The following is a 26,480-nucleotide window of genomic DNA, read 5'->3' on the forward strand; positions in this document are numbered from 1 at the left end:
TTTCAAATGCACAATGACTCTTTTTTAAGATACAATGAAGTGCGGCTTTGACAAAGGCGATGCTATCAAGCTAGCCACAACACCGCTCTCTCAACCTCTCTCAGCACTCTGGGGGCGTGGTCTACAGTTAGACCTGCGCTGTTCGGATCTTTTGTTTTTGGCCCGCCCACTTAAAATCAAACCGTGATTGGTCAATTTACCCATCACTCTCCAAAAACACCCCACATAGCTTGGCCTTCTCTGGGATTCAAGAAGTCCTAACCAATCAATGAGCCAGATAACCGGGCCTAATAGACACGGACGATTCTGATTGGATAATATGTTTCAGGACAGTAACCCTTTCATTGCTGATGGGAACGTGACAGTAAACTTAACTTTAGAACATAGATGAGAGAAAATGTATTAAATTAAATAACATAGATTTCTATATATACAGAACATATATGTATGTTTTGCACGCTTCTCCTTTAAAATATCATCTTCAGCTGCTGAATCCAGAAGTGACATAAAAACCTGGGGCAGGAAACATTGAGGTTTGGCTCGGCTTGGATAGGTTTGGGTCCGGTTGTATTCACCTGGACCTGAGCATCAGTGATGCCTCGTGGGTGGAGTCATCACTGCTTTGTTTTCCACACACAAACATGTGACTTGTTGTTTTCAGTGTAACATTATAGTAACAGTTCAGTTGTTCCTCAGTCACTGGACTGAAACACAGCGTCTCACAGTCACGAAACACACAGACTCCTCTGTTACATAATGTTTTTAGGTTTTTAGGTGAAGTCTTTTGAAGTGATTTACAGTTGGGCTTGATTCTTGTGTGGGACGTCTCTTCCTGTGACGACACCCTGACCAATCAGTGGCCGACAGTCTGACGACGTCATGCTTAGAGAGAGGTCATAAAAAAGTACCTGGTACCAGGTACTATGCTAGTACTATGCTAGTTATTTTAACCATGTTTTGTCTTTTCAATGATTTGATTTGTTTTTATATGGATTTAATTGCTGTTGTTTCAGCTTTTATACTGTTTTGGCACTTCTGACGGGTTTGAAGCTGCTGGTAAGTTTCTTTATGAAACCAGTGGAGAAGCTGCAGCGTGTTGGAGATGAACTGGTTAAATCTGCTCTTTGGTTAAACTCCTCCTCTTTCTGCAATCTCTCATTTTATTTTTATTTCTCAAACTTTTTTTTCTCTTTCTCTAAGTTGGTGTGTTTTTCCATCAGTTATGTTGTTGTTGCCCGAACATGCTCTGGAGGCTGTCAGCCAGGCCACTCCCACCTACATCTACTCCCACTCACTCTCTCTCTCTCTCTCTCCCTCCCTCTCCTTTGCACTCTCTCTCTCTCTCCCTCCCTCTCTCTTCCCCTCTCCCTCCCCTCTCTCCCTCCCTCTCCCTCTTTCCCCTTCTCCTCTGCTCCTCTCTCTCCCTCCCTCCCTCTCCCTCTCTCCCCTCTCCTCTGCTCCTCTCTCTCTCTCCCCCTCTCTCTCCCTCCCTCTCCCTCTCTCTCCCTCTCTCTCTGTCCCTCTCTCTTCCCCTCTGCCTCCCTCTATCCCTCCCTCTCTCCCCTCCTCTCTCTCTCTCCCCTCTCTCTCTCTCTCTCTCTCTCTCTCTCTCTCTCTCTCTCTCTCTCTGGATATTAGACGGGATGAATATCAGCTGCTGTAAGCAAACTGTTGACAAAGTGAGGTGACAGTTGATGAAGTTTCCATGAATGATGGACTTCATGACTTTGAGCTGAAGCAGCGTCACAAGGGACAGACGGTAGAGTCAAGGCAGAGGGAGGAGATGCTCTGGCTTCCTCAACAGCTGCAGCCCAGTTCTAAAACCCCCTTATCTTCTTGTGACTTCCTTCCTCTGCTGTAGAGAGCTGCAGCGTATCTGTGCACACGCGCGCACACACGCGCACACGCGCACACACGCACACACGCACACACGCACACACACACCAGGGTCTCTGGGGTGGTGTAAGGTAAAGGCAAAGTGAGCACATGAACACAGAGAGAGGTGAGTTTAGATTGTAGAGCCAGTGTTACTCAGGGCCACCAGAGCACAGCTGCAAGTGTCAACGCGGAAGGTAAACATGACCATATCCCACAATCCTCTGCTCTCGAGCTGCACATGTGGAATTTTGACACCAGAGGTCACAGCACTGGATTATCCCAGTTCTCCAGACGACCTCATGCTAATAAAAGCAGTCCTCTCATTTCATGTTGTGCATGTTTCAGATCCTCCTCAGTGATCATCTGTCACAATGACAGATGATGTTTTATGTTATTTGATTGGCTTTTTGTCCATAGAGAACAGTGAGAGCACTGAAACACTTTTAATGGATCCCATTCTTGTGTTTTTATGTATACAGCTAGAAAATGATGATGATGATGATGATGATGTCAGAGTCCCACGTCTTTGTCATCTTCCTCTTCTTGTGTTTGGAGACAGTTTGCTCTCTTTGCTTTATGATAACTTAACTTTCTTTGTACACTTTGTAATGTATATACTTTTGGGTATTTCTGAGTGAGTCGTATTTCTACTTGAAAGTTGTGGGTTAAATTCCCGGCTCTGCTCGTCTACATGCCGATTAACGCCACGTTACTCCTGACGCCTGTGCTGGCATCATGTGAGAGGGTTATACAAATACTTACCATGTACTACAGGGTGATTGTGGGCGGTTTCTTGTGGATGAAACCATGACGTGTTTACAGAGAATAAACAACAACAAAAGATTTCTGGGGATTTCTGTTTGTGTGTGGAGACGACAAGACATTTGGAAATGATGATGCACTTACCTGCACTTCACTTCCTGAGAACTCAAAGGTCTGGTTGTCCTCATACAGGCGGGGACAGCTCACCAGATACATAGACAACAACCATTCACTCTTAATATAGATTGACCAGTTTAGCTCATCCCCATATTGCATAGAAAAGCCACGCACACACGGGGAGAACATGCTAACTCCATACAGAAAGGCCCTTGTTCCAACCGGGGCTGGAACCTGAGTCTACTTGCTGCAAAGGCAAGAGTGTTAACCACTAAACCAACCGTGTGGCCCACCTTGTTGTCATTCAACTAAAAGAAACAAATAACAATAATAATAAAAAGAATCCTCCTTGAACTTGTTCTACTGTTTTGTCTCATTTGAAACGAAGCTTAAAAACTCTGGAGGAACAGTTTCCTGTTAGTTAGATTAGAGATTGGATTATTGCTGACACTATTGCTATTGTTTTTTTTTACATTCTTCAATGTGAATATGTTCTGGTTTCCATGCTTCATAAAACAAAGAAAACATAATAGTGATTATTATGAATCGATTATGAAAATAATTGTTAGTTGCAGCACAACACTAAACTTCTGCAGAGTGACAGAATGTGGAGCAGTGAGGGGCGTGGTCACGTGGAGGGGGTGAAATAGATGACTCTGTGCCCCCTCACATCACATCAGTGATCTAAGCATGGACTCAAACAGCCAAATGCATTTTGAATGCAGCAGCTGTTTGACCAGAGAACGGCAGTAGATTTGTATATTTTCAATAATCAACACTAAAGTGTGAAGATTTGCACCTGGATCAACACGTAACACGACTAGACCCCACATACACGGGTTCACACCTGAGGAACGTGGTGTTGAGTTCCACTTAAACACAGATTTGGAGCATTTTACTTTAATACACAAACTATTACCAATCCTACCACTGTTGCAGATGGTCACACAATATAAAAGGATTCTTCCGTCACTGTATGTGGTGTTAAAGTTGTTAAAGTTGTATTTCCAGACACCTGCAGTAGACACAGTCCTCGTTCAGAGCAAATAAGAAGTGAACAAAGTTCATATATGCACAGCTTTTTTTCTCATTTTCCCTCTCAGTGAGCTGGCCGTCATCCACACCTTTCACTCCGTACCCTGCTCTTCTCTTGCCAAAGTGGTTGCGGTGAAATTTGAACAGGTCCATCCACTGCAGAGCGAACTCAACAGACTGATAAGACAGTTTACTCTGTTAAAACTAGGTCAGGTTACAGCACAGAGTGAGCTCTGTCAACACATGCACTAACTGCTGTGTACACCCACTCATCCAATGAGCAGAATTGCATGTTTGAAGCTGCACACAATCTCACAGTTCTCTGCCCGAGCTCCTCTCATCACACACACACACACACACTTGTTTCATTAAGGACAATAAGCAACTCAATGTTATATTAGAGTCATTATCTTTCCTTTTTACACCACAGGAAGCAGCTGCTGGTGGGGAAGTGTGGGCCTGTAGGTGCAGTGGGATGTTAGCTGCCCTGTGATTGGTCAACGTCTTCTGTGACGGCACAGATTTAGTTGTGAGGCTGTAGACGGAGCACATATGTGCATTATTCTGAACAGCAACACCAAAAACATCTGATGCTTTATCTGTAGCATTCAATACTTACATTATGGGATGGATGCTCTCTATCTTGAGCCCCTCCCACCAGGTAAGCATGGACAAACAATGTCCTGTGACTGAAAACACACTGATGCGTGATTTGTTGTCTGGCTCTCTTATGTTTAGATTATTCCCTTATTTTTAGGTGTTTTTATTTACTCAGTTACTTGTTTTACATTATGCTGAGAGGTTATTTTGGAATTATTGAACACAAATATGTTGTTGATACCCCAGCTTTCAAGATCCAGTGTGTGCCAGCACAGTATAGCACAGTGACTGGTCCGCCTGCATTAATATCTGACTGGGTAAAGTTTAAATTGTCATGTCAAAAAGTCAAAGAGCAGTTTTCAGACATTACTAACATCCTTTTGAAGTTACTGTGTTAAACCCCTAAATTTGCCATTGTGTACAATATGAAATCGTTTATTAGAAACATTTGAAAATAAAACGTTTTGGCCCAGTATTCAGTTGCTCAGAGAAATATTGGCGCTATAGGCTACATTTACACCACTCCTATAATTCACTAATAGAATCAAAGCCGCAGAGTTGCCGTCACCTGACACCTGCTCTCCTCCTGTGTCTTCTCAGATTGCAGACACTTACTCCGTCGTGTGTAAATCCCAGAAGAAGAAACCTATGGAATACAATGGAGCAAAGACCCTCCCGCGCTCCTTTGGTGGGGAGAGAGGAAATGCGGGTTCCCAGGGCCGAGGCAGAGGAGTCCAGGGCCAGGCACGCTCTCAAGAAGATCCCGGATATGAACCGGTAGGAGACAGATCCCGGTCCACATGCGCAATGGCTGAGTCTGACACTGCGTACGCTACAATCGACGGCCACCGGAAACGTGAGCAGGAGGGAACCAATAACAGCACAGCTGGGGGTAGTACCACACTGAAGAGGAAGAAGCAGACCCCGCCACCGCCACCGCCGCCGCCGCCGCCACCGCCGCCACCGCAGCAACAAAACCAACAACAAGCCTCACTAGTTGCACCTCAGGGCTCAGGACCAAGCACCCCGCCTGTTAGGGGCGGGGAAAACCTCTACGAGACCATCAGCGACGTGAAACAAGGGGCCAACAGCGCTAGCACCACCACCATCTTCACCTTCAATGATGGGATGGAGATGTACGTCACTGGTCTGTAGACATGAAAAAGGCTGGTTATTATACACATAAACAAGTCCCTCTGTAGAGAAACAACATATGGATCCATTTTTTGTGGACATCAGGTACAATCAGGGTCTTAATCCAGGTTCAGACTTCCCTTGCTTGGTCTGGACTTTAGAACCAGCCTAAGCCTATATAGTCCAAGCCCAAATATGGACCAAATACAATCTAACAAAGAAAAGAAATCAGCAAAACAAAGAAAATACAAGTTAAATATACTGTATATCTTTCAAACTATACTGTGTCACTGACCATACTCACCTGTGTGTGCATCATTTTCCATATCTTTATTTTTGTATGGACACTGCACACGAGTACGTGGTGTCACTCACATATGGAGGAACACACGTTTTTAATCTATATTACAGTATATCACAAAAGAAATGTGCATGCATTGTGCAAACACACCGTACAAAGGGACAGTAGCAGCAAGGACGCTGACTGTATTAGGATGATCTGGCCCACTGTTACACACACACATGCAGGGAGTGATGTAATATAAGCAGATGGATGTAACAGAGATGTGCGGCGCTTGGCTCGGGCTGAGCAAACATCTGAAACAGGTTCTGTGTGCACGCTGGTCCACCGGCTGTCACACAGCATCACGGTGCTTCGTTCAAACACAGGTCATCAATTCTTCCTTAAATACAGAGTTACAGTCAATGTATTAGCATAACTGCCTGTCCTGATGAAAAGAAAGTGACTCTTGTGCAATAATGTAATCTTCATGTGAACAATCCAGGGCTCAGATTTGTCAAACATCTGCAGCCAAAAGTGCAAAGACACACCCTGACACACACACACCCACACACACACACACACACAGTGATCGGGTCATGGCCGCTGAGTGGGTTGGACACAAAAACTCCCCCAGCTGACACATTTCGCAATGTAAGACTTTTCACTTGAAAGTGGGATAAAATGAGAGAAGAATTAAAGGGAGAGAAAATAGCAAGAATAACACGGGATGACTCATCATGTGCAAGTTTAATGATATTTTGGGATATTTGGGGTGTGGGTTTGTATGGGGTATCATACATTCATACATACATTCAACATTCACAACAAAAAGAGAAGGTGCTTCTATCAATGGACACATATTTTATTTTCTCCCTATTAGCATAACCTCACGTAGCTACCAAGAGGCCATGTGATGGTCATGTGACACTGAATCCTGCTCACGATAGAAAGTTTGGGAAACACAATCAATTTAAAGGGAGACCAAAGTAAAAGATGCAAAACAATAACCACCATAACATTCTCACTGAGGGCGAGGTTGTTGTTTTTACTTCCACTTACTGGTTTTGTTTGTGCCACGGCGTCGTGCACATGTGACGCGGGGTAAACATAGAAACACCAGAACAACCACTGGCAATGAGGATGGTGTTAATCACCCAGGTTTAAACCCCCTCTGTGTGGGAGCTAAATACTAGGGATGTCCCGATACAACTTATTCACCTCCGATACTATACTGATATTGCAGCCTTGAGTATTGGCGATATCAGCACGAATCATACATACTTTAATGACTTCTTTTGTAGTGTGGAATGTTAGAATAGGCTTGATCAAGTGATATTACTGAACAATAATCAGCAACTCTAGGTATGAGAAAAACTGACCCATTTGTTATTAACCAACAGTTACATCAATTTTAACCTTCAACATAAGAATATTGGATGTTTTGTTGTGTTAATTTCATACAGTCTATGGTTCATTTCATCAGGAGGAAAGTACCAAGTGCTCATGGGGGTGTTATCAGAGCACCTGTGTTTCTTCAGAGAACACCCTCCTTGTTTTCACTATTTTGGATTAGCCCAACCCACACAGGGTGAGTGACTCGTCCCACAGGTAGCCCCGGGCCCCGGGGACCGGCCCCGCAGACGTACTTTGCTCCATGTGTGGAGCTTCAGGACACATTTAAAACACACAAAGCTCTTGTCACGGCTGGTTTTTGGGGCATAATTAACAAACAGAGGCTGTTGAAAGTCGACAGGGGGCGCTGGTTTATGAAATGATGTTGTTTTAGCAGCTCGCCTCAGGACGAGCTAGCGCGGTGCTAACGGCTAGCTCGCTGTGCGGCTTCGTAGCCTCTGATTTCAGAGGTTAAAGAAAGATGTTGAACCTCTGAAATAGCAGTAGCACACACACGCTGTTGTTGCGATCATGTGATCTACATGCATCCAACACGCAGAGCCCACGTGATCATGACGGGCGCTGCTGGATAGAAGTGCTGGAGCGGAACGGACTGTTGTATCGGAGCGCTTATATCAGAGATTTTCGAGGCACTCCGATATAATCCGATACTCGTTTTTTGGCTGATATCGGACCAATATCAATATCGGATTGGGACTCATATAACCCCATACTGTCCTTTAAATATCTGGTGTTTTTTGGGCTCAGTAAACATCCAGTTTTATTTTGCACTGGACAACCTGCAGGGCTGGTTTTGAATACTTGTGCTTTAAAGGGTGTTTCCACAGCTCACAGTTCTGATTCGCTCACAAGTTTGAACAGAGAACCAGTGGTTGAAATAGCAACAGCCTGGTCCTGGCCTGGACTCCAAGGAAAATAAAGAACTGGGCATAAAATGTACCAGTGAGTGTCCTTTGGAAGGCTGCCCTCGCCCTCCCCCCACCCTGGTCTCCAGCCTCTGCACTTAGCTCTTTTTCTTTCAAAACAATATATTTCCCATGTAACCTTGGGAAAATGAAAACAGAGAGAGCACAGGAGGAAAACACAACATTAGAGCCTTAATGAACGGGCGTGATGGTAAGACATGCATCAGAATTGATGTATGTGAGAACTGCAAAGACTAAACGGCTTCAGAAAAGGTCAGCTAATAAAAAAAAGTATGTAAAGAAAAAAGAACACACTCTGTATTTTATGCACTGTTCATTTGTTTCTTACTGACTGACGATATTGTTGGTTAACTAGCTCATGTCACTGCCATAAAAAAACTGTATGTTTATGTTGTTGTTGGAATTTTTTCCTGCTTGATCCAAATAACTGCATGCTTTGATATGTGGAGATGAAAACAAATATTGTGGTTGATCTCTTGTTTGTTGATCTCTGTTTAATTTTATTTGACTTCTTTGCCATGTGACACAAGGCAGCATTTTTTTTCCAAAGAGGAAAGAAATAAAATACAAAATATTTAGGCACAAACCAGAGTGAATTTAGGGCAGAGTATTGTTTATCCTCCTCTGTTGGAGGAGCAAGATAGAGCGGTGGCTGTGTGGGAGGGAGGTGAAGTGAGACGGGGATCACTGCCTCATACATGCACACTGCAACATTGAGCCATGTGTACTTCCACTTTTTATTTCCCTTTGCACACTCCTTACTCCAGCTGTATTCATCCTCCAGACACTGGACACAGTCCAACCCCATCCCTCGCTGTGCAGGGGAGGGGCTTTTGATGTCCAGTTTTGAGGGACTCTGCGAGTGATTTGGAGGGAGGGGGAAGCAGAGGCTGTAGGTCAGGCTGACCTCAGTCTGACATCTGTCATGCACGGCTCAACCACTGGTCTAATATGAGAAACGGCCTAACAAACTCTGACAGGAAACAACAAGCCCGTCTCCTCTGGCTGTCACTCTCCGTGTCACATCTTCTTTCTCCTGAAACAAACGTTATTGAGCACTGACACTGAACACACATGTCTGCTGCACAGTCACAATACGATGGTGTAAAATGTGTAAAATAACTGTTGCTGTTATGATGTGGTTCCAGTGTAACATACAGTACACACACACACAAGTGGTTTCCATGCAGATGCACATGCTGTGTGTTTTATCGTCTTCAGATATAATTATGGGCCAATACTGCTGTGACAGTAACTGTAGCCAATGTTGTATGTTCTCAAAGCACAGGGTTTAGTTCAAATAAAAAAAAAAGAGTAAATATAATGAATTATAGTGACAGTGCAGATATGCAAAAGATTGTAATGTTTTATATTAACCTTCATAAAATATTAAAGTGAGTTTTTACTTTTCTAATAAAGTGGCACATTACAACATGTCCTTTGCCTATTGTCATTGCTTTGCACAGGTTAAATCGAACGAGGCAGCACCACACTATCACTGTAAAATAAGCTGATAATACTTTCTAAAAAACTTTCTATAAATTCAGTCTGAAGTAAAATGCATTTGTGTTTAATATTACATAATAAATCATAATGGTTTTTCTGACACTGAGACAACAAATATCAAATACGACTGATGCCAATGACTAATTCAAGGTGAAGAAATAAAAACAAGGTAAACGTATGTAAAACTCCCAAATGCTCTAACACTTTTCATGCATTCCATTTGTCGTTGGAACCCTGACCTTGGATTTTTAACTCAAAATTCAGACCACATTTACCTGAGTTCAGGATTCCATGATTGCTGCCACTACACACACTACACTCTGGCATATTTCTTCCACAGTAAATCCATCGCACATGTAGTATTGTTTACATTGTTTTTTACTGCAGACACGTTGCTACACTGTTTGTGTGCAAAATACCACGCAGAGCGCTGTTATTGACTGCTATTGCTAATAAAGGCTAACAAAGACGAGTTCCCATTCCCAGTTATGACCTCTGAGCTACGATATAAATGAAAGGAGCACAGCATTATGATTCTTGACTTTCAAACTGGGGACAATATTGCAGTTTAGATTTCATCAATTTTTGCATAGAAAAAATAAACATTCATAATAGATTCTGATTAAAACCTTACTTTTTGCATTGTAACACACTTGGTCAAACATCAAGCAGGTTTGCATGAATATCATAAAATGGAGGTGCATCATGAAGAAACCTGGCAATTTAAGGGTTAAAAATCCTGGTGCTCTGGGTGTGTTAAGGGTTAAGTCGTCTGTCTCAGGTGGGATGTTACGATCATAATATTATACATATACTGATATATGACATCTATCTACTTAAATGAGATAAAACAGGTGGTTTGTGTTTGTAGTTTGAAGTTTTTCAAGTGACAAAATAACACATTTGAACTTAGTGATGGAGGCAACAACTCGTGTGAGCTAAAGATCTTTTTCCTCTGTCTGATTTGGTGTGGAGGAGAGAGCAGTTTACAAAGTGACACACACTTTAGTTTCATGTTGAAAAGGCGGACTAATGTCAAGAGAGTGCATCAGGTGAGCCTTTTATGTGTTTTTTCTGACGTCATGTAGACTGTAGACAGTTTAATGTAATATTAAAATGATAATATTACATTAAAACAACAAAAGAGCTAAATGGTGACTTGGTTCTCGATAAGACACTTGAGTTCATGCAGACGGCGGATTTTCACACACATACATGCGCAGTTGGCTGTCGACTGTCCGCCCTCCGCGCTCAGCCCTCGTCTTCTGCCTTGCAACCAGCACGTCGTCGACAGACACCGGCCGGTAAAGTGACGGGCACGCCCCCTCCCGTCTTCCACCCACATTTCTTGGATCAGAAAAAACAGTGATTGACACCGCAGAGTCGTCCAATCACAGGCCGCCTCGCCGTGGCCGCGTGCCAAAGTGTAATGTTTATGCACGGCGCCGACCAATGGCAGTACAGCAGAGGGGGCGTGGCATTGGTTTGGGGAAAGAGGCAAAACAATCTTTTCTCTTTCTGACCGGGCGGCTTTTTGGATCTCCTGGGCTGTGGTGGCAACGGCGGACAAACTTTACATGTTAGATTAGAATAGAGAAGTTATTACGACAGAAATTATCAACTCGAGACAATCCTGATAAATGTATCTAACGTTTGCTGATATTTGCACAAACATCTTCAGAAAGCTGGTTTTCTTTCTTTAGTCTCCACTTTCGCCCGTTTTGAAAATGGATTCCAGATATATTATGGACAAGTCGTCGGTCGAGGCAAGGGTCGGTATCGCCGGGGCGGATTTCAACCTTCGGACAGGCCGCTCCGTGCTCCGCGACACCCGGGTCTCCACTATGGCGGAGAAGAGCGCTGCCATGCCGGTGTACATACACAGGCCTGTACTTTATAAATTCGTCATGGACGTGGAATCAGCGGCGGAGGAGGTGAAAAGTGAAAGAAGCTCCGAGAAAAGGAACGGACACTGTCCCAGGGCTCCAATATTGGACCACACGGAAAAAGTAAGTCCCAGTTAGTCGTCTTTTAACTGCGCACGACTCCATTAAAACATTCTCCTGCCAAATTACTACGCAGATTACACGAAGCACGTAACACAAGCTAGTCATGACGCTGTGTAATAACAAGTTTGACAGTTTGACACACACACACACACGCACACACTTCACTGTGAACATTGTGTTGTTTTCCCGCTATAAACGCACGAGCCACATCTTTAAACGTGTAAGTTATCTTTTAATTCTATCTAATAAAGACGTCGTATTATACAGATAGGGATTAAAGGCGGCTCATATTCTGTGTGCAAAGTTTACAGAAAAGGGGGGAAGGGACTTCAAACTCGCAGACAACCCCCTCCCCCGGACTTGTGGGTGGAGCTACGGTGAGGTCTCTCTGTGCTGTGAAACCTCAAACCCTTTCACAATAAAACGAATAGATGGCGCATGTGTAGGCAGGGTTTCAAAGCAGCAACATAAACATAGCAAGTGTAGTCTGAGTTCTTCATGTTCAACTCTGTTAATACCTTTTTTAAACATTGTGATGCAAATGAAGAAATGTGACTATAACAACATATTGCAGTTTCTGAACATAAACGAGAATTTGCTAATCAACCATAATATTGTAAAAGTATTGTGACATACTTCATTATCAATACAATAATTGTGCTTCTGTATAATATCACATATGATAAGTTTGATTTTCACAGAAATACTACTACTAAACACTGTACTATACAAACAAAAAAAAAACTTGTACATCGCACTTATGACTAGCACTTCATAGTTTGTTCTACTTGAAGCTCTTACTTACTTCTAGCTCTTATTTGTACCCAAATGTTTAAATGCACTTTTGTAAGTCGCTTTGGATAAAAGCGTCTGCTAAATGACATGTAATGTAATGTAATGTAATACAACTACTATAACCCAGTTTACATTTAAAAAAAGTACCATACATTTTAAAAATAAAATGTCCACTTTTGTTTGTTTTCACCTTTTATTTTGCACCACCTGACACCAGATGGTGCAAAAATAAACAGCATTGGTCCTTGTCTGTCTCAAACATTACTCTTTACACTTCAATAAACAGATTATATAATTGAAGTGATTACCTGATTACCTACTCGTGCTCTGCCCGCTGTTCTTGTTCTACACTAATATTAAAAGTGTTAGTGGCACCGATCCGCTTTTTTCCCCTCCGATACCCGAGGTTTATAATCGGCCGATCCCAGTCCGATACCATATACAGAAAAAACTCAGCAAAAAAACAATTAATGCTCAGTTTTCCAGTGTGTTTCATTAGTAAGAAGCTGTAGGCCCCAGTAACAATCAAACACAGCCTAGCTTATTTACACGATTTACACCAGCCGGATTTCCGATCACTGATCAACGATTAGTGAGTTTAAATAAACCGATCACGAGCCGATCACGTGAGCAATATGCCTATTGAAATAACTTGGTTATTTACTGTATATGTACTGTTTACTGAGTATCAACAAAAGTATTCTTAAGCATTTTTTGCCAATGTCTGACAATCACACCACCTAATCTAATGATTCAAGATTCAAAAAACTTTATCGTCCATCACATAGTGAAAGAGCTCACAAAGACATAAAAACACATTTAAATCAATGAGACGTGTCTATTTTGCTTTGTTTGTTTGTTTAAAGCAAAACAAACATGTCTCATTGGTTTAAACTAGAGTGCACAAGGCACTCTAGTTTAAATGTGTGTTTTATGTCTTTGTGTCATTGTTTTTTTTTCAAGATTAAATTTGAAATATTCCTTCTTATGGTTAAATATTCCTTCCTTCTTATGGTTCTTATGGATGTTACCAACCTGTTATGTTCGTATACAGCAATTTACCTTATATTCAGTGGTCTCAAAATCGGCCTTGGAAATGTACACAAACCCCTAACCCCCCACCCCCGGGTGTCAGAGACCCTCCCACCACAGGAAACACTGCAGGGCATGCTCTGGTGCACAGCTGCAAATCTCAGGTCAGAAAAGTTGAAAAATGTTGATCAATGTTTTTCATACCTGGAAATGATGATGTTGTCAAATGTCTTGTTCTGTTCACGAACCAAAATGATTCAGTTTGAAATCTGTCTTTGTTATATGGAGTAATGAAACCAGCCAATATAAAAACTCAAAACAATGTGTCAAGCATAACATTTACTGAAAGAAACATCAACGCTAGAACAAACATTTCACTTGTCTTTCAATATTTTGCTGTGCTAATAACATTTTTGCTTAGCAATGCAAATAACCTCAATATTGCTTCTTGAGAAAGCAATTTTCAAATAAAAATATGAAATGTGCAATTATAACTATAACAACCTAATTTTTGTTTGTTTTAAACAACTTTAATAAAGTTTCCTCTTGAAAAATTCCGGTGGCTAACCGACCAAGTTTTTTAGGTTTCATGCTGTCCCCTGCCAATGTGAGAGGTCTTTCTTCATCTCCGACCACATTCACTGTGAATACTGAGTTATGTGTCGTCGTATTTTCTGGTCTTGGGTTTTGGTCGTTGTGAATCATTGTTCACTTCGGCCGACGTTGGCTTGTTGTTAGTTTCCAAAAGATTGTACTGTTTTCTTTTTGCCACTGTCAGAAACGTCTCCATTATCCAAACCTTGTCACCAGTGTAGATTCTGTTGTGGTACATCACTAAAATGAGTCCGGGTTACCACGAGACCAAAGGTTCCGCCTGTTAAACTTAAGTTAGGACATAAAAAACTTTAATAAATAAAAACTTTAATTTCAGCTTTCTAAATATGAACATATTCTGCTGTCTTTGACATTAACATCTTTGTGGTCAAAAATATTTATATTTGAGAATGTCTTTTCAATGTTTCGACAACAGCTTTCTGACCAATCACCGCAATGACTGATTGAAAAATAAAAAAAAAACTGCTTTAATCACTCAGCTCTGCTGCTCCCTCCTCTTTTCCTTGTCTCGCTCATATAACAATGCAGCCATGGAAACATATGCCATCCAAAATACATATCCATGTCTGATCTTTAATGCGAGGCTCTGAGTGTAAATATGACAAATGATCTTATAAATAGACCATAACACTCATTTTGAAATCACCAACCAGTGTCAGATTATGCAAATGCTAAATTATTACACCACTCCTCCCCATAGGTGTCATCAGTGTATATCACTCCAAATGTGTTGACAGTCACACAATACAAGCTACACTATTGGATTCCAGCTGCAGGCCAGTTATATTTCATTGTGGCAACACATGTATATAAATCAGCAGCACTCATAAAGTCTTCATAAAGTTTTTATCCCTGCTCTCCGTCAAATTCACTGTCATTTTTAATGATCGACAGAGACGATATTCATATGTTAAATTGTGTCTGAAGAAAAACACAGACGAACCTGGGGAAATGTGTTGAGTCTACTTTCCACACAGATTTATAAATAGCTGTAGCTTCACTGTCTACTGCGCAGAGCTGCAACTAACGATTATTTTCATAATCGATTCATCTGTCGATTATTAAATGATTCACTTTTAATGATTTCTTTGTTATGTAAAGCAAAGAAATTATGAAAATACTCACATTTAAGAAGCTTCAACAATCGGAAATCTTGTTTTCATCATGAAAAAAGCTCCAACCCGATTAATCGATTATCAAAATAGATGTCAATTAATTTGGTAATCGATTAATCAATTAATTGTTTCAGCTCAAGGAAAGTGACATCGTCAATAAATCAAATTCTTAATGCTTAATCAGCAGCATTCCTAGCAGGGAAATAAATGGCCATCAGTGTCCAAGAAATGACATCCTGATAACTGTCCAGGAGAGGATGGACTCACAGTGTTCTTGCTTCCTGTCCTAGACTGATGTGGGAGACCAAAATGACACTGGTTCCACTGGGATCTTGAAGAGGGCCAGTCCCACTCACTGCCCCGGCATGAATGGACAACTACCAGGTGGCCTCAAGCATCTGGACATCAGCAACCCAGGGAAACAGTCAGAGCTGACCAACGGCTTCAGGGCAGCTCAAGAGCAACATGTACGGCTGACAGAAAGACAGCCCCTCCCTTCCTCCCACATCCCTGTCCCCAGAAACAGGTACAGACCACTGTCGTATCTCTATCTTTTGTTTGGTCAGTGTTGCGTGACAAGTGAATGAGACATCACTTCTCTGCATTGCATTGGAATGAAGAATAAGGTTTGGCGTCTAAATATTCACCCTGTGATCATTAGTTTGTGGAGTGTGTGGTTAACTAACGGACAAGAATTGCTGTGCGTCCCACACAACATGTTCATGCACAACATATCATGTGATCCAGTGTCTCTGCAGTAGGGTTGGTCTTTAATTCAATCGCCATCACACAAAACAAATGTTTTTTTAATACAAATCTGTCTGATTTATTTGTGTTTAGCAAGCGTTTAGTTCATGGACTTCATGTTGTTTTGCAGAAGTAATGAAATGTATGAGGTTACTTGAATGTGTGTTGAAGTGCCTCTTATAAGCTCAAGACACTGAAGATCCAGCAGAAAGTAATCACATTTGCCAGGGTCTTTGAATGCATCTTGTTACCCGCTCCCATTAGCTCAACATGCTGTGAACCCTGCATTACTTCCACTACTACTTCAACATGTGGTCAACTGACCACATGTTTGGGATTCTGTCCAGAATAGTTTTGAAATCTGTCCTAAGAGACGAGAGCATGAGACGAGGGCCTGCATTGCCCCATCACTTGACGCGTGAAGAGATTTTCGAGATACTGGCATTGTAGATGATCTCTTTGGAAGGGTTCCAGTAATCCTCCATCTCACTGTCTTCCTTGACTCATTCTGTCCATGTGGACCCTTCTCTCACAGGCCTGGTGGAGGGTAAAGCGGTAGATGATGGATGGATGGATGGATGGATGGATGGATGAATGCCATTTGTTGTCTTCAAAATTTCTGAAGTTCAACTTATGTCTCAGTGGCTTAAAGAAATAAAAAGTGCAGGAAAGAAAAGAGATGAAAAAATAGGGATGTGTTTTTGCAGTAATATTGAGTGTTTGGGCCAATAACTGTTTCCCCTGTGACCAACTGCAGAAGCAGAAGTCAAATTAACATGCTGTTTTTCATATTCATGTTACAGTGAACAGTGTAGATGTTTTTTTTGTAAAAAATAAATGATCATAAAAACAACCGTAGAGGGCATCAGCATAGAGTCCCTTGGTCCTGTTAGCGTAACTGTTAGCAAAGATGGTGGACACTGTTTACATTCTGGGAATGAGGTCCCGCCCCCTAGGAGTTGGTCTAAAAAGTGCGGATTTAGCGTTGCAGTTTCTAGCCTCGGACCAAGTGTCACTGGTGGGCACGTAACAAAAAAAAGATATTTCTCGACTCAGGGGAAACTGAGTTTGGAAAATTCTACTCATTCAGAGCCTGAATAATGTTCAGTGAGGATTCATTGATTTTTACAGAATTTACTGAAATGTGATTCATGTGAAATAAACTTCTAAAAGTGGGATTTCACTGTTACACTGTTGGCATACTTCCATTCGTGTTCATATGCAGAAAACACAGCCAGGGACAAGCCTGTTACACTGATAAGGGATTATGTAACAGTGGAGACTGGGAGAGGCTGCCTTCCTTTTACTGTCTGCTTATACTTGAAGCAGTGGTGCTCACACATTAACAGAGTACACAGAGGCAGCAAAGCACTACAAACCTTGCCCTTTATTAAATGGGTAAACCTTCCCCTGATGTTAGGATATGAAAATAAATGTACATAAGACATTTATAGTTAGCAAAACAGTGTGGGTGTTAATGGTTGTTTGGATTTAAACACCACATTTACTTCTTTCTTTCTTTCCTCTTTTTTCTTCATCATGTGAACTTCATGTGCCACTGGTCATGTATGATGTGTGCTAGTGTCTCTGGGGAGCATGCAAGACTGAACACGCCTTTAAAAGCTGTGAAGATGTTGAGCCTGCTTTTTGTGAGGAAGTATGTCACGTGTCTGAGTGCCCACTGCAGAGCAGCACCAAACAGGCTGACAACAGAAAAGTGCACTTTGTCTAAGACCCTGTTCAAATTCAGATAAACCCTCCAAAAGCTAGGGTTGGCAAAGCATTGTTGGAGGGATTGATCAATACCAGAGAACCAGACTTAAGCACCTTCTCTGGATTTCTAGTCTTAGGGTGAAATGTGGCCTTTGACTGGAGACTTTGACCAATCACAGTGCAGCTCAGAGTAACCAGGTGCTCCTATCAAGGTTCACTACACAGCTCTCTGAGTTGTGGGATTGCTGTGCATGCCACACCACATGAGGTTCAGACGCTGTCCACATGAGCATTTGGCTTCTTTGTTTGTGGTATCAGTGTTTTATTGACATGGAAACATTGTTTTAGGAACCCATGGAGACAACATTGATGTCATAATCCCACCTTTGTGTTATGTGCTTGCATTGTTGTCTTCCTCTTCTCGTGTCTGGAGATCTCTTGGTCTGTATATATGAAGGTTTGGACACAGCGCACATGCCCCATGTGCATGCTCATCTCAAAGTAGTTCAGCATCAGGTTTGACAGCTGAGCTTTTACTGAGACAGTGTCATCATGTGTGAGCTCGGTCACATGTTTCATGTTGCACCGTATTTGCCTTTTATTCCACCATCTCCTTCTCTGTCCTGATCTGGTGTTGAATTCACGTTTCACCTGCCATCACCCAGTCCTGGTTTCTGATTGGCTGTGCTGGCTGGGGTCATTGCAGTCTCTGATGACATGTATGTGTATGTGGGTGACAGCAGATGAGCATTGTGGGGGTTTTTCACGTATATGTGTACGCATGTTCGCCTCAGTTATCAGTATCAAACGCGCACATGTGTGTGAGGGAAAACTTTGTTCCAAAGGTGTGCTAAATAGGTATTATGTGATGATTGGTCAGACTGCCGTCACAGGAAGAGACGTCCCAGACACAAATCAAGCCGAACAGCGCCGAACTGTAGATCACTTAAAACTACTTAATAATCCTAACAACGTGGGTTAATCTCCAACAACTACAGAAGTCTGGTGTAAAGTCACTTGTGTGTGTGTGTCACGTATAAAACAAGTCACTGCAGTCTCACTCAGCCATACAGTGATGACTCCGCCCACGCTAACTACTTTTTTGTAGTGGAGATGCAACCTAATGGTGGCGTGGCGTGGCGAGTGAGTAGTGCCGGTGGAAATACGCCGTTAGTCTGTGAGTGGTTGGCCACCCCTGTGTCAGGAGATCAGACATGTTTGAAGAGACCTGCGCTCCATCGGTTTGTTTAACATTAACTAGTGTAACACTTGACTAATGTTTGTCAAGTGTTGAGTTTCAGTGCATTCACATGGTGTCATTTCTTTTTTACATGTGGTGTAAAGTAGTTTGCTGTCCCTTTAGATGAGCCTATTCATCCATATTATATCTATATCATGACGTGACACAAGATATGATTCTGGATATTTAATTATCTTGATATTGTGATAAGCTACTTGTGATGTTTTATGGTTTTAGAGGATGTTGCATTCAAAATAATCAGTGAGAGGGAATAAGTGAAATACACGAGATATTACAAGCTTAATATTATATTTATGGATTAACAAATACATCATTTGTGTTTTTGGACCATGTTTATTAGCAATTTCTTGGTTTCTAACACATAAATATCCACACATGGTACCATTTCATTTTTTTAAAACTTTCCACATTATTTTAGTCAAGTTCCATGACTCATTTTGAGTAAGTAAATAAACATAGACCCCTATAGTGACAATAGTAATGAGGCTCTTCCTTCATGACTAGGCCTTTCACTGGCTTTATAGCAAAAATGTAACATGGAATTTGGAATAGAATATCTTAAGCCTCAGTAGAGGATTTTCAAATCTGACTTGATAACTGATATCTTGATATCTGACATTGTAACCAATTTCCACAGATTAGACGTAGGACCACACACTTGGAGGTGGACAGTTAATAGCTGATGTGTGTGCAATGTTTTTATATCAATACGCTCCAAAAAATTCTCCTCTTCTGTTTATATGTTTATTTAGAGAGCAAAGCAGAATCAGGTCCTGGTCCTTGTTTTTGTGCACAAACTTGGCCAATAAAGTTGATTCTGACTCTGATTCCAGCTGATTGTTGAAGGTCAGAGTCAGAAGAACAGCCACCTGCCCCCCACTCCTGTCTGCGATGTTTAAACCACATCCAAAATACTGACATGGCCTCCAGATAAGAGCACTTTTCTCCTTTCTCAGGTGGTTAAAAATTCAAAGCTCCTTTGTGAAGCAGCTTTTCTTCACTTCCTTGTTGCTTTTTCTCCCTCCGCACTGACACATGCAGGGGTGAAAGGTCACCCTCCATGAATGGAGTTATGCAAAGGGGGAGTGGTTGTAGGGTTAGGGTCAGATCAGGACACAAGCAGGCATCTGGCAAGTCAGCCTCAGGATACAGGTTAGGTGATCTGTAGACCGTTTGTAACCACGGTGCAGCTGCACCATCTCCTGACGGATGGAAGAGTTAGGATCTAGTGTCCAAGTCTTTTCTTTTTATTTTATTATTTATTCTTTGCTTTCGGGGTACAGCTCTGCAGCAGACCCTGAATCAGTAATGACAACCTCTGCAAGAAGCACTGAGTGTACTGAATGCACATTCTCCAGCTCGCTCACTCACTCACTCACTCTCTCACTCGCTCGCTCACTCACTCGCTCACTCGCTCACTCACTCACTCTCTCATATGTAACAGCTTAATCAAGCTACGGCCATAGTCCGATTAAGACAGGCAACCGGAGTACTTGCTGAGTCTGAGTGTACGTGCGGAGGAGAAAATCGATTTATTGACTCAGATATCAATATGCACTAGCTTATAGAGAGATCTCTCTATAAGCTAGTGCATATTGATATCTGTTTCCTGTTGAGCATTACACAGAGAAACAAACTGCGAATGGTGAGATGGACGCAAGTTGAATTGTGCTGTTGTTCTGTATGTTTCCTTCCTGCTGTACATGTTGATGACCATACACACTTAAGGACATGTTAGAGGAAATGTTGGTGCATGTGCAGAACACCAAGCATATACATGCAGGGGTAATCGGACTATGAATCATATCATCCAGGTGCGTTAGTCCGACTAAGACTAGCTTGTTTTTAGGAAGAATTTTAGTCACTAAATCTGACTTTTGACATGCATATAAACTCACTGATGAAACATTAATCAACCTGTGTAATGCAGATGCAGAATCGATCACATGTGAAGAGGAGAGTAGGAGGTAAATGCAGTTGTCTGTCAACAGTTTGCTCCATTGTAGACATTAAAGCTGTTGTGTGTAACTTCTAAATACAAACTATCACATTCAAATCATTGTCAATGGTGAGAATCAAGACTCTCTGTGTTTCTCAGTATAGCAGTGTTAAGATCTCATGTCGCCCAGAAACATTGTCGTGCACAGAGAAGTGTGAAGTCTCGCGTGACCGTGATGGTCTCACGTGACCATGAGCTCAAAATCCTCAAAGGTAACAGCTGGTTCTGTAGATTTGATGGTCACTTTGCCATCTGTGATGTAGAACCACTAATACCTTCTGGATACGTTGGTGTCGTGATGGTCCACTCAGGAGGAAGGTTACTTTGTTTGTGTCCTCCATTGTCCTCTCAGAACATCACTGTTGTCTTCACCTGACGAGCAAAGAGGGCATGGAGGGCGACGTCTGACACAAGAATCAAACCGAACGATGCTGAACTGTAGATCAGTTAAAAAGACTCAAACAATCTAGAAGACATGTTTTCATCTCAACATTGAACAGAGGAGTCTGGTGTATTTAGACACAGCTGCGTCTCGACTCCTTCTGCTGTGTTTCAGTCCAGACGGAGTCTGTGCACTGAACCACTGCTGGACAAGTCGCTCGTGCAGCTGTGTGTCGTGTATAAAACCATGTCATGGCAGTTACATGCAGCTGTGCTATGATGACTCCGCCCATGCTGAGGAGGTACCATGAAGTAATGGAAAACGAGCCGAGCCGTGCCGGTACTGTATAATGGGACAATATATGTCCTCACACAGGACGGCTCATGGACAGAGAGAGAGAGAGAGAGAGAGAGAGACGGCCCTAAATGAAGAGGGAAGAAAACTCTTGTTGCGTGGATCTGGCACCACAGCAGTAAAATTCTTTATCGCTTGCTCACCCACAGTAATAGACGCTTACATAAGGCCCCCCCGTTGTGCCTCAGTAGCATTTAGATATGCCACAGTCGACTCACTCTCCCTGCCCTTCACTCAGTCTTTCTGTTCTTCGCTCATTCACCAGCTTCTGTCACATTTTCATTAAACTCCTCCTACAGCTGTGACCACTCCCTTAATATCCCTGCCTCTCTCTGTGTCTAAGCTATTAACATGCTTATAAAAGTACCTTCAAAAGTATATATATGTTTAGTTTGCTGGAGTTGTTTTTACAAAGTCTAAACTAAATTATTCCATATTCACAAGTTTTCTTTTTTTAATCTATTCTTTACATCCCATTTTCTATTTATCTTGTCCCTTTGCCCCGCCCCCTTTGTTTGAAGGACAGATTACCACCCTTTTCCTGCATGTGTGCGACACTGTTTAGTTTCCACTACTTGTAAACAACCGTATAATGTAGAAGAGTATTAGCGTAGTCCATAAATCACAGATGCTTCAGGCATTATTCATGAATGAATCATTTCTTCAGTTAAAACTCTGAAAAACAAGCCTAAATACATGATTATACATTTTAAACTGTCGTTCATATATAAGCCAACCTGGCCTATGGCAGCTGTATCAGCACAGAATCCACAGTGCAAATGTCACAAACAATAAATCAGATCTGTGGTAGGTTAGAGTAAAATAATTCAAAAATGGTTTTCACAATGTGAAAATGGGGTTTTATATTCTCCTGCACTTATAAATACCTTCTCACAGGACAGTGTGTTGCACAACTTGATCATAAGTCATCACCATCTGCCAGTGACGAGCAGTGAAATTCAGTCCAGACAGACAAGTCAAACATTCCACAGCTGTTTTAAAACTTGTATTAGCTCTTAGCTAAATAGTACATTTCTTTAAAGAAAAAATAGCTTTGGACGTAGGGACGGGTGCAATTCTTGTTTTTTTAAACCCATACAGTTGTTTGTATTACTCTGATTCACTTAAATGTTGGTCTTAATATATTTAACATAAGCTAAGTGAAAATCATAAAGGGACATGTTATGTCCCCCCAACAGGACTTTAGCATGACAGAAAATGTCTCCTAAACAGACTTCTGAGAGGCACATTTTCTCTTCTGTTCAGGTTTGCTGCGCACACACACACACACACACACACACACACACACACTCACACACGCACACACAAACACACCTGGTCTATTTAGTGCTGGAACGGCGTTCAGCGTAGGGTTAGGGTTTGGCCAATTTGGTGTCTCTCCAGCTCGCCACTTGTGTTTGACGCTGGGATGGACACAATGGAAAGGAGCACAATGTTGCTAAAGTTGCTAATGTAGCTTGTGAGTGCACGTAAACAGTTGAACTGAAAGCCCTTTTACTAAAGCTTAGGGTTAGCGACATATCTGGCAAAACGCCACTGCCTCTGTGAATTCTTTCCACCATTTGCTTGCGCACATGCGTCATTTACCGTTTTTATCGTGACAGATTCTTACCCTGGGGAATGTTTTTGACGATATGTGGTAAACAATGACATATCGCCCATCTCTATTCAGACATCTTTCCTGACTTCCGGGTCGGGGCGTCGCTATAAAAAAAACCGATGGACTAATTTCCACTTCTAACTTGTTTTATTTCCCAGTTTTCTTTGACGTGCACATTAAAGGCAATCATTTTCTGTTGTATGAAAAAAGAGCACTGTTTTCATTTTTACTTAAATGTTAGTCAGGAAACGGTTTCCGATTTAGTTTTAATGTCAAAATGAAAAAAGTACAAAGACCCATCAGTGCACTGTGAGTATTTTCAAAATTAAAAAAATCAAAAAACAAACCTCATGATGTTGAAATCCATCTTGTTTGATTCTGCTTAAAAAGAGAAGTTGTCATCACTAACATTCAATAACTTAAAATCTTTCACACATTTTTTGAAACTAGTGATAAAAACCAAGGATTGTATAGTAATGGAACATAACCAGGATATGTATGTACATATTGAATTGTGTAACAGTGTGGTGAACCCTAACCCTAACTCAAGTCTGACCACAGATTCTTCATTGGATTGAGGTCTGGGTTTTCATTTTCATTGTCCTGCTGGAAGCGGAACCTCTGTTCAGGTCTCAGATCATTGGCAGACTGAAACAGGTTTTGCTTCAGAATATCCCTGTACTGTATTTAGCTCCATCCATCTGTCCCTGGATTCTTTCCCTGCTGCTGAACAACATCCCCACAGCGTGCCGGCACCATGGCTCCCTGTGGGGATGCTGTTCCTGGGCGGAGAAGACGTGTTGGGACGGTGCCAGACATAGTGATTTCCTTGATCTACAAAGATGATCTATAAAGTGACTCACAACTGTCCCGTCTAAACTTAGAACTTACAATTGTTGTTTTGCTTCTGTGCATAATGTCTCTGTGTCACTGCCCTACTAGCTCCACCTTTATCGTTGGTGTGGAGGTTACGTCATGACCTGAACGTAGCAAACGTACACACATGCCCTGAATCCTTTATGCTCTAGTAGATGAAGTATATATAACAACAACATACAACATACATTCTTTTATGCGTTTCTTCTTCTCTTTCTTTAGATTTTTTAGTTGCTATTTATTCTTACACTCGCTGTGGTTCTACACAAAACTTACACTTCCCACCCAGACCGAGGGTTGACAGAAAGTTCCACTCGTCCATAGACTTCATCACAGTCCTGCGAAGTCTTGAGGCAACACATCTGCTCTGTGGTTCTAAACATAATAAACATAATAAACACAACAATTCTAAATACATTATTAGCAGCTCATTCAGCCTACTGTAAAAAGTCATTCATCATATTGAGGGCAGATTAAGATGTAAAACCCTACATGTCGTATGCTTTACTATGAACACACTGTAAACATGGTGTTTTGGGCTGTATTTCTTTAGAATGTCTGTGACGCCTTCATGGTTGAAAAGGACTAATATCATCAGTACGTACTGGAGTGTGTGACATGGAAGAGTGTTGTCGTTCATCCTTATATTTCACAGTAATAACACCATTGAAACCCTGTGGTTTCAGCAGAATGTAAACGTGAAGTATATGACCCATGAAAGATGACAAGCATTTTTAAATGCACGCTGCAGTGTTTTTCTTTTCCTGTGTTTCTTTGTTGTTTCCTTTATCACATGAGAGGGGAGGAGAAAAACAACAGCAAACAAACCACGGAGGTCTGTACTGAAATCCCCTAGCAACAACAGTGTTGGAAGTTGAAAACGCAGTTGCTATAGCGACAAGTTCATCTTTTTGAAACAGCCTGAAGTTAAGTAGTAAGGTAGCAGTGGCAGTTCTTCAGTTTGCCCAAAGAACAAAAGCACTTTCAAACAATGCACTCCAAGCTCCACTAAAGATCTGTGTCATAAGTAGAATTGAATTTATTACAGATATTATACTACAAACACACCTGTACATCCTACATATATGATATATATATATATATATATATATATATATATATATATATATATACACATATATACACATATATATACATGATATAATGTATGAACGTCTTCCTTTCTTTGTGATGTTTATGGGCGCTGGTGCCAAACCCAAACCCTGGACAGGTTAGCAGTCCATCACAGGTCACATCCAGACTGTCACACTCACACCTACGTGTTTTTGGACTTTGGGGAGAACATGCACAAACACCCTTGTTCCACCTGGATGGTTGAACCTTGGTCTTCTCACTGCAAGGTGATCACCACTGCACCACTGCGTGGCCCGGGTTTTTATTATTCGTTGTAATTATTAAGTAGTGATTACAAAAGCACATGGAACCAACAAACTTATATTTTCAAAAAGTAACTTAATCACACTTCTCTCATGTGTTATAGCAACATTTTGACCATATTTATAGACAGTTTCATTCTTTCTAAAACACACATGAATAAACACCCTTCATTTAATTTTAGAAAGCCAATGAAATAAACCAGGTATTATCTGAAATGAAAGGTAATAGTTATATTTTAAGATCATGTAATACAGATATTTTATTTTAGAGTGTATTGTCGCTCTCCTTTTCATGAGCCCTGTGTGGCTTTATATCCCCATACACCATATCTCGTATATCGGGATACCGCCTAAAATATCCAGATATAATTCAGAAGCCATATCACGTATGGTCGACCAAACATTCACTCATCAGCGAGATGTTATTGGTCGCTTAGTCTCTGAAAAAAAACTACAGTGTGTAGTTTGACAGAAGTTCAAACTGAAGGCAGAGTTTTGAGGGAGTGAAGGACGACGTGTGAGTTTTAATATCATTGACTTTGACGTGTGATGACTGACGGTAACGTTATTCACTTCATAAAATGACGCCACGCTCTCCTGCTGATTTTCAAATTCCTCATTCAGAACACAGATGATCAGATTCACAGTCATCAGTGCATCTGTTTAATGTTGTTTTGTTAATATCTGAAGTGTTGAACGCTGTTAAAAATGTTACTAATACAATACATTTAATATTTACATTCAAATCTCCAACAGTCAGTCGACGAATGGCCTCAAATGATGATCAGTGGTCGACCACGCAGCCCTAATATCAGCCAGTTTTTTATTGTCAAAAAATAAAAGAAGAAAAACAGCTGGTGAACTCTATGACAGTATTACTGAGACGCTTGTTTTGGTGTCATCATGTCGA

The 26,480-nt window shown here is 41.5% G+C and overlaps 2 protein-coding genes across 2 annotated transcripts in view; both read left to right on the forward strand.

Annotated features, from left to right (window-relative positions):
- Positions 1–7,094, forward strand: part of LOC122776883 — a 54,367-nt gene extending 47,273 nt beyond the window's left edge. The window contains exon 9 of the mRNA XM_044037645.1: positions 4,993–7,094. Coding sequence (XP_043893580.1) covers positions 4,993–5,547 — 555 coding nt within the window. The 3' untranslated portion in view covers positions 5,548–7,094. The remainder of the gene's footprint in view (positions 1–4,992) is intronic.
- Positions 7,095–11,148: 4,054 nt separating this feature from the next.
- slc2a4rg (SLC2A4 regulator) overlaps positions 11,149–26,480 on the forward strand; it is a 37,777-nt gene continuing 22,445 nt past the window's right edge. The window contains exons 1-2 of the mRNA XM_044038431.1: positions 11,149–11,663; positions 15,511–15,746. Coding sequence (XP_043894366.1) covers positions 11,382–11,663; positions 15,511–15,746 — 518 coding nt within the window. The 5' untranslated portion in view covers positions 11,149–11,381. The remainder of the gene's footprint in view (positions 11,664–15,510; positions 15,747–26,480) is intronic.

The sequence above is a fragment of the Solea senegalensis genome, linkage group LG11 (assembly GCF_019176455.1).
Source record: "Solea senegalensis isolate Sse05_10M linkage group LG11, IFAPA_SoseM_1, whole genome shotgun sequence".
Taxonomy (NCBI): Eukaryota; Metazoa; Chordata; class Actinopteri; order Pleuronectiformes; family Soleidae; genus Solea; species Solea senegalensis.